The 8,205-nt window shown below is 35.2% G+C and overlaps 1 protein-coding gene across 1 annotated transcript; it reads left to right on the top strand.

Annotated features, from left to right (window-relative positions):
• Positions 1 to 354: 354 nt before the first annotated feature.
• Positions 355 to 7,761, top strand: cyp4v2b (cytochrome P450, family 4, subfamily V, member 2b). Its single transcript, XM_083560010.1, has 11 exons — positions 355 to 652; positions 759 to 871; positions 1,084 to 1,169; positions 1,944 to 2,134; positions 2,351 to 2,420; positions 3,355 to 3,481; positions 4,917 to 5,087; positions 5,167 to 5,269; positions 5,699 to 5,833; positions 6,167 to 6,346; positions 6,953 to 7,761. The coding sequence occupies exons 1-11, from the start codon at positions 460 to 462 to the stop codon at positions 7,114 to 7,116; spliced, it is 1,533 nt and encodes a 510-aa protein (XP_083416136.1). The 5' UTR covers positions 355 to 459; the 3' UTR covers positions 7,117 to 7,761.
• Positions 7,762 to 8,205: the final 444 nt, after the last annotated feature.

The following is an 8,205-nucleotide window of genomic DNA, read 5'->3' as shown; positions in this document are numbered from 1 at the left end:
GCATTTAAGTAGGCATACTGTATTTACAGACTATACAGATCTTTACAATCTATATTTGCATGTGAATATATATCTTTCAGTATATGAATAGTAGTAAAGTTAATATTTACCATTTAAAAACAAAAATAATAACAGTGTACAGTACTTTATATTCCTCCATTTTTATTCTCCTCAGTTTCTGACTTGGCAAAGCAATGAAAACAGCAAACACGTTTTTGCAGGTTTAAAAAAAAAAAAAAAAAGAGAAAAAAAGTGCAGCTTACATGGTAACATAATATTTGATATTCTGTTGCTCTTCCTGTCAATGATTTAGCTGGAGGCCATAAAAAAAACTAGCATGGCCTGATAATCATTTGCTTTGTTTGTGCCTCAGTTAAAGTTAAGTCTGAAGTTCACGTGAGAGGGATTTTATCCACCTTTTTCAGAACATTTACTGCTGCCAATTCCATTACTGGAAAAATGGAGCTAGTGTTTGGATTATACACTCTAGGGAGCCTAGCATCTATCATCCTGCTTGTACTTCTGATATCTTTGTTATATTCTCCTCTTAAAAGCTACATACATAAATGGAGTGAGATGAAGCCAATTCCAGGAATGGAAGGTGCCTTTCCATTCATTGGTAATGCTTTACAGTTCAAAACCAATGCAGGAGGTACTGTAGAATTTTATTTAACCCCATGGTTAATCTCTCATGTTTTCATTGTATACAATACTAAAGAGTTGGTACATTTGTGTTTATATGTGTATGTCATTTGAAGATTTTTTCAACCAGATTATTGAGGGGACTAATGAAAACAGACATAGGCCTCTTGTGAAGGTCTGGGTGGGACCCATCCCGTTCCTTATTTTATTTCATGCAGAGACAATTGAGGTGTGTATACTGTAATTAAAACATTAGTAACAATACCCACTCTTCTGGCAATAAAATATGATGAATCATGTTCATATGGTCGCTCTGTGTGATGCTGGGAAATCGCCAGCAGTTTGTTCTGCATAAAGAAATTATGCAATTTATTAAAGGCATATTAAGGCAAGGCATTTATATTCTTGTTGTTTAAATTAGGTTCTTCTCTCTTTTTTTAGGCTGTCCTCAGCAATTCTAAGCATCTAGATAAATCTTACCCCTACAGATTTCTGCACCCATGGCTTGGCACAGGTTTACTCACCAGGTACAAATACTGTATAAAAGTTTAAGGCTGGAATCATCTTATTATAATTCTATATAATAATTGTTTTTATTTTATGATTTAAGAGCTCTTAAGACTGTCAGAATTTCTGATCCCGAGCAGGCAATGCTAGTGTATATGTGCAAAAGTTATCTAGGTAGTGCCAGATAGCTATTAAAGGCCTTTTAAACCTAAAAAATACCACAGTTTTGTAAACAGTAAAATAATACAAAAAACATCTAAAAGTACATGAAAAACCAACAATATCCTAGACATTGTCTGGACTAAATAAATAATACACCAATGGGTCCAGTCAAAGTCATCTGTTGGTTGATGTGATTGGAAAGGTTAAGTCCATCTATTCATAGATGCTTAGCCGGGAGTGTCATTGATGATTGATTCGTCTAACGTAGTGCATTCCTTAGCTGTAAACCACTTCTATTTTGATGGATTTTCAACTACGAATTATTGTCTGAAAGACAGCCTGAACAAAGTTGTGTGTTAGGAGAAGCAGTGACATCTGACCACTGAAGGAGAAGACAAAAAACAAAACTCTGGGGTATTCCAGTAGTATGGCTATAGGGTATGATAAACCTATAGTGATCTTTAGACCAAATATAAGAGACCAAAATCTCTTATAAGGGCTCAGATATGCTATAACTATTGTCAAGTATCATTGAATTGCACTTCTCAACAAACATTAAATAAAATTATAGAAGAAAAAAAAAAAAAAGCATAACTATACGGATTTCATGATTTTCCTCCCACACATTACAGTACAGGAGACAAGTGGCGCAATCGACGCAAAATGCTGACCCCAACATTTCACTTCTCTATCCTCACTGACTTCCTGGAGGTGATGAATGAACAGAGTGATATTCTGATCCAAAAGATGCTGAAACATGTAGGCGGAGAACCATTTAACTGCTTCAGCTACATTACACTCTGTGCCTTAGACATTATATGCGGTTGGTATATTTTCTTTGCACTGTATAACATACCAATACCTTTAAATGACCAGTAATCTTTAAAATAAAACTATTAACAGCTAATTACTAAATAATGTGTAGCCATTTTTATTAGGTACTTATGTGTTTTATTTGTGTATGTTTATATTTTATGTTTTTGAAGTAATTTTAATATTGCATTATTGTACTAGTGCATATGTTTTTCTTTCAATCTAGAAACAGCAATGGGCAAAAACATCTATGCACAGAGCAATGCTGACTCAGAATATGTCCAGACTGTGTATAAGTAAGTATTTGCATAAATATACATCGTTGGGTATATAAACTGTGTAGATGCATTTTGAAGGAATAAAATCACTGGTTGTTTGTCACCTTCTCTACTCAATGGAAACTGAACACCAATGTCTATTTGAATGGATAATTATTCTCACACAGCATTAGCTCTTATAATGTGGAAAACGAAGTGAATTTATAGTGTGTGTTGTACTGGTACAAATGTATTAAGCAGCTGCAATGATAATTATTGTTCAGTGGAAATGCTGTAGTGGTCCTTTTGAATGAATGGAGAAAAATAGAAGCTGCAGTTGTTGCAGTTTTATTTTAGGGACCTATACAGAGAGTCATTGTATTTATACAATATAGAATTTTATTTTATTAGAGATACTTATTTTGCTTTTGGTTCACAAAAACTAGGTAATTTCTTAGCAAACAAGTTAAATATAAATGTTAAATGGACTAAGTAATAAGAAGTAAATTAATTATAATTATAATTATTTGAGCAAACTATTATAATAAAAAGAAATAAATAAGGCCACATCACTTGTCAAAAATTATGCAAGCATAGGGTGTTTTTTAGGACTCACAAGGTAGTGAAGTAGACAAGGGCAATCACAAATCAGACAAACACTAATGTGATCTTGAAGGACCAGTCCAAGCAGGTCTAACAAAACTTGTATTGGCGATAAGTAAAACTACATGAATCACAGCTCATGCTTAGAATCACACAAGCATGATAATTGTGCTAAGGTGTATGTGTGCTCTGGATATTTCAGGAAGCGTGTAAATGGGAGACAAGTCTGCATGATTAATAGTCAGTGGGCTGTGGTTATGTGATTGGTCATTGAATTATGCTAGAGAAAATATATAATTCCATGAAGTGGGGAGAACATTACATTTATACTTTGTAAATTGTGATCAAACTTCACATAAACTTCCCACAGGATGAGTGACATCATCACTCGTAGACAGAGATCACCGTGGTGGTGGCCTGACTGGATTTATAACATGTTAGGAGAGGGTAAAGAGCATGCAAAACGACTTCGGATTTTACACTCCTTCACTGCAGGTGTAAGTTTTCACATTATTATTATTATTATTATTATTATTATTATTATTATTATTATTATTATTATTATTATTATTATTATTATTATTATTATTATTATTAGTTTCCCAAAAAAAATGGGCATTAATGGTAAAATTCCGAGTTAAGGACCTGACAGTGATCTAAGAATTGCAATACCATTCCACAAACTGTCACAAGTTTCTGAAGTTTCCAACAACAAACAAATGTCCTGTAGTAGGGACATGGAATTGTACTGTAGGTGTTGACTAGCAGACAAGTTGATGCAAGTGCAAGGAGAAAACAGAATGGCTAGGCAATAATAGCTTATCATAAACAGGAGTAAGGCAGATCAGCAAGTATAAACTGAAAAAAACTAAGTAACTTTTTAACTTTTTTACTAAAAAAGTAACATCACAAAGTGTATCTTCATGTAGACAATGTGTATATAGATGATTTTAAGCAGTTGTGTGGTCAGTAATCAGCTGAAAAAGTGTATGTAAGTAATATGTTAGTTGTATTGACAGTGATAATTATTTAGTGATTGGTCAGTTGATGATCAACTAGGAAATCAAGTGAAGTGTTTTGGTGTTGAACTGGACATTAAACACTTTTTCCTAGTTTGGTTCCAGTGGTTCCAGATCAGTGGTTTCAAATCCTTGGAGCAAGGAGTTGCATCACAGGGCACCATACACTTATGCAGTCCCATACTCATTCCCACTTAGTCATTTTAGAGTTGCATATCTAAGAACAAGAATGTGTATGGATGTACACTTACTGGTATATTACAAATCACTTCAACAGAAACACATATTAAATTGCTCATTTATACAACAGCAGCAGCAGCACAGTATGTACCTTCAACGTTTGATGTTTTGTGCATATTTTATATACTTGTACTGAATATTTAAATTACTGTAGACAACAGCTTAAATCGGGTCATTTTCCACTGGGCCCTCTTATCCATAAGGAGTTTGCACCTACTGAACTTTCACTCTAAAAACTGATTAAAGGGATGACACTTTTTCTTCATTCAGATGTTTGATGTAAATGTGAAATAAAGCTCTTGACCCATGTCTTCATGATTTTTGCATTGTGCTGCTACCACATGATTGGCTGATTACATAACTGCATGAATGTGCCGTTGTACTGGTTTTTCTAATAAAGTGGACAGTGTGTGTAAAATGAACCTGCTACCTATTGCCACACAAACTATTAATGTTTCAATTATATAATCCTTAACATAATGCATTCTCAAATAATATATCACTACATTAATATACATTAATATACATTGATATGCTTGTTTTTAGTAGGTCTTATAGTACATGTTTTTTTTAAACACCCACAAGCTTGGAAGCATAATAGTAATCCTTTTGATAAAAAAAAATATATATATATATTGAATAGATTTTTGAGTTTTTCATTTGTGTTTTGAAGGTGATCAAAGAGAGAGCAGAGTATGCGAGTGAAGGATCTGTTGGTGAGTCAGACCATGGCCGGAGAAAGCGAAGGGCTTTCTTGGACATGCTGTTAAAAACCACAGATAATACTGGTTCTGCACTGAGCCATGAGGACGTTCAGGAGGAAGTGGACACCTTCATGTTTGAAGTGGGAAGAAATTACATTGCACAATATCACAATGGACAATCTTGTGCCTGATACTAACCTTTTATGGCATGTTTATTAGGGACATGACACGACCGCAGCTTCCATGAACTGGGCCTTACATCTGATAGGGGCTCATCCAGAAGTCCAAAAGAAAGTACAGGCAGAGCTACAGGAGGTGTTTGGTAACACAACTTTATTTTCTGTTTCTTTATTTGATATAAAAACAACATTTATTGATGTTAACATAGATAACCTTTTCATGTGTTGATGAAAAATGTGTGTTCAATTAAATGTTAATTCAAAGATTATTATTATTAGCAATAAAAACATTTATGATAGTTACATGCAAATCCCCTTCACATGCTGATGGAGTGAGAAGATGGAAAATATGGAATGGGAACAGGGACCACTCTTTGGTCTTAATATTTTATCTTAGATATTTAGCAATAATTTTAGCACATTTTGCTTAGATAATTCCAAGTCCAAATAATGTGAGTAAAATAAATGAAAACGTTTGTCAACTGTTGATTTCTATAAATAAAACCTAAACTGTACTATGAAGCTTTGAGATATCTCTTACTATCTCTCTTTCTTTCTGCACTTCTGGACAGGTTCATCACAGCGTCATGTGGGAGTGGAGGACCTAAAGAGACTGCGGTACCTGGAGTGTGTCATCAAGGAAAGCCTGCGAATCTTCCCTGCTGTGCCGCTGTTTGCACGCAGGATCTGCGAGGACTGTCATATAAGTAGGCTATAGCACATTGCGACCATATCATTTGGTGCACAAAAACTTGAATAATTGCTGTCACTGCCATTATTTGTATTTCAGTGAAACAGCTGACTCCCTGAGTCAGATTCTAAGTGGCTCCAAACCTTTTTATCTGCCTAAAGGGGAAAATATTCAGCTGCTTTTACTATATTCCACTCTGTGTGAATCTAAATAAAATTGCAGCCAATAGGAAACACAGTCAATGAACACCATGAAATGAAAACATTTGATGGAATTATTTATTGTCACATAGTGCTCACTTTTTCAAACATAGACCAATTGTTGTAAAAAGAATCACTATTTCCCCCAGATGGTTTCAAAGTTCCAGAAGGCGTCAATGCTGTGATCATCCCTTACGCTCTTCATCGTGATCCACGTTTCTTTCCGGAGCCAGAGGAGTTTAAACCAGAGCGCTTTCTTCCAGAGAACAGTACAGGAAGACACCCATACTCATACATCCCATTCTCTGCTGGTGCTCGAAACTGCATCGGTGAGAGACTTAAGAGATAAGCTGAAACATGAACAATCACACTGTATTCCAATCACAGCAAAGCAGCCTATGACCTGCAACTTTATATAAACCACTTCCACAACTCTAAGTGAAGAAGTGGAAAAACTTCAGTCTGTTAAGTTTCTGGGTCAGGGTTATTTTATCAGGCAGGTCACATCCTATTAGCAAGACCACTTTTTATGATATAGCGTCCCAGGATCATTACACTGCAATTCATGGATGTGCATCTACACTCCACCTAGAATCAATCACCCATTTAGCATGGATGGATAAAACAGAGTAGCTGCTAACTTTTCTCTCACATTTATCTCCAGAGAGCACAACCCTGTCTTCCACTTCTTGACTGAGATAGAGTGTTTCTCATAAGGTACTGAGGAAGTTCCAGCCCACTGGCCACTCAGAAGGAAACATTACTGCATGTGCAAGAGAGAGAGAGAAAGAGTGTGCAATGCCTACCAAGATTAATCATTTCATCCCTCTGTCAGCTGCCTTCCAGCAATGAATTTGAAATCAGAATTACAGTGGTATATGATGGAAAATAGTACATGACAGATTTCTCCTGTGTGTTTGTGTGTGTAACCTCAGGCCAGCGCTTTGCCATGATGGAAGAAAAGGTGGTTCTTTCTACTGTGTTGCGTCACTTTGATGTGCAAGCGTGTCAGAGTCTTGAGGAGCTGAGACCACTGGGGGAGCTTATTCTCCGTCCGGAGAAGGGTATCTGGATCCGACTAGACAAAAGAACCAACTAAACCCAAGCCATGCCTTGTATGTAATGTTTGTAGTTCATCAGGTATGAGGCAGAGAGGCTGTTGTTTTAGAACAGTCTACATGTCTTGTTCCAAGACACCCCATAGAAATGTAAAAATTTTCTATACATTATAGTATGAAATGTTTGCTTTCGTATATAGCACACTGTATAAACAATAGTTAAGACAGACATTTTAAAACTAAAAACAAACTGCATAAACAATGATGGTCAAATTTTACTCTGAGCCACATTTAATTGTAAAATAATTAACTTTTTTTTATTTTTATTATATCATTCTGTCACGGTCATGTCTGAGTTGATAATCATTTTGGAAAAATTGTTAGAATTTTTTTTTGCGGTATTTTTAAACTGAAGCATGTTTCAGGGCAAAGTTTGCCAGCAGTTGCTTTATACAACAGATCGCTAAAAATTTATCTGTGCAGTAAGATAGTTGCTTTGCTGTTAAAGTTGTTACATACATATGGACTCTAGTGTGAGGTGAAACTCAAACACTAGTACTGAATGAAGGTTACAATAAAACCTCAGTTTAGAATGTATATTCATTAAAGTAGGTGAGCACAAGGCAATTGCATACAATTTCTTTTCACATTATAGTGTAAATTATATGACAATGCCTAGAGATAAGCACATAACTAACAAGCTATTGTTATTAATATATATTACTATCAATCCTATTAATAGCAGTAGTTGTAGCAGTATTACCATTGGTGTAGTATCAAGTTTTACTTGATCATTATAGATTATTTTGTCTTTTGTTTCAAAATCAGTTTTGCTGGATTACTACACAGCGAATAAGAGTAGCCTTGCTCTTTCTCTTCCTTTCATCCGGTTTTTAGAATGCTGAGGGAAAGCAGACTTTGTAGCTTCCACACAGAGGCAGTGTTGTGCCTCATCGCCTCCCTGTCAAGATTAGTGAATAGAGAGGAAGCCAGGTTAGGAACCTGAACTCCATTCTCAAAAGATTTCTAAAGTTACTGGAAAGACCTGACACTTACATATTACACCATTGTTTTGTGGGGTTTTTTTGGTTTTTTTTTTTTTACGCAAAACAATAGAAAACACTTTTATA

The sequence above is a fragment of the Silurus aristotelis genome (assembly GCF_946808225.1).
Source record: "Silurus aristotelis genome assembly, chromosome: 14".
Taxonomy (NCBI): domain Eukaryota; kingdom Metazoa; phylum Chordata; class Actinopteri; order Siluriformes; family Siluridae; genus Silurus; species Silurus aristotelis.
Note: the sequence above shows the minus strand (reverse complement) of the source record. Positions and strands in the feature narration are given on the sequence as shown.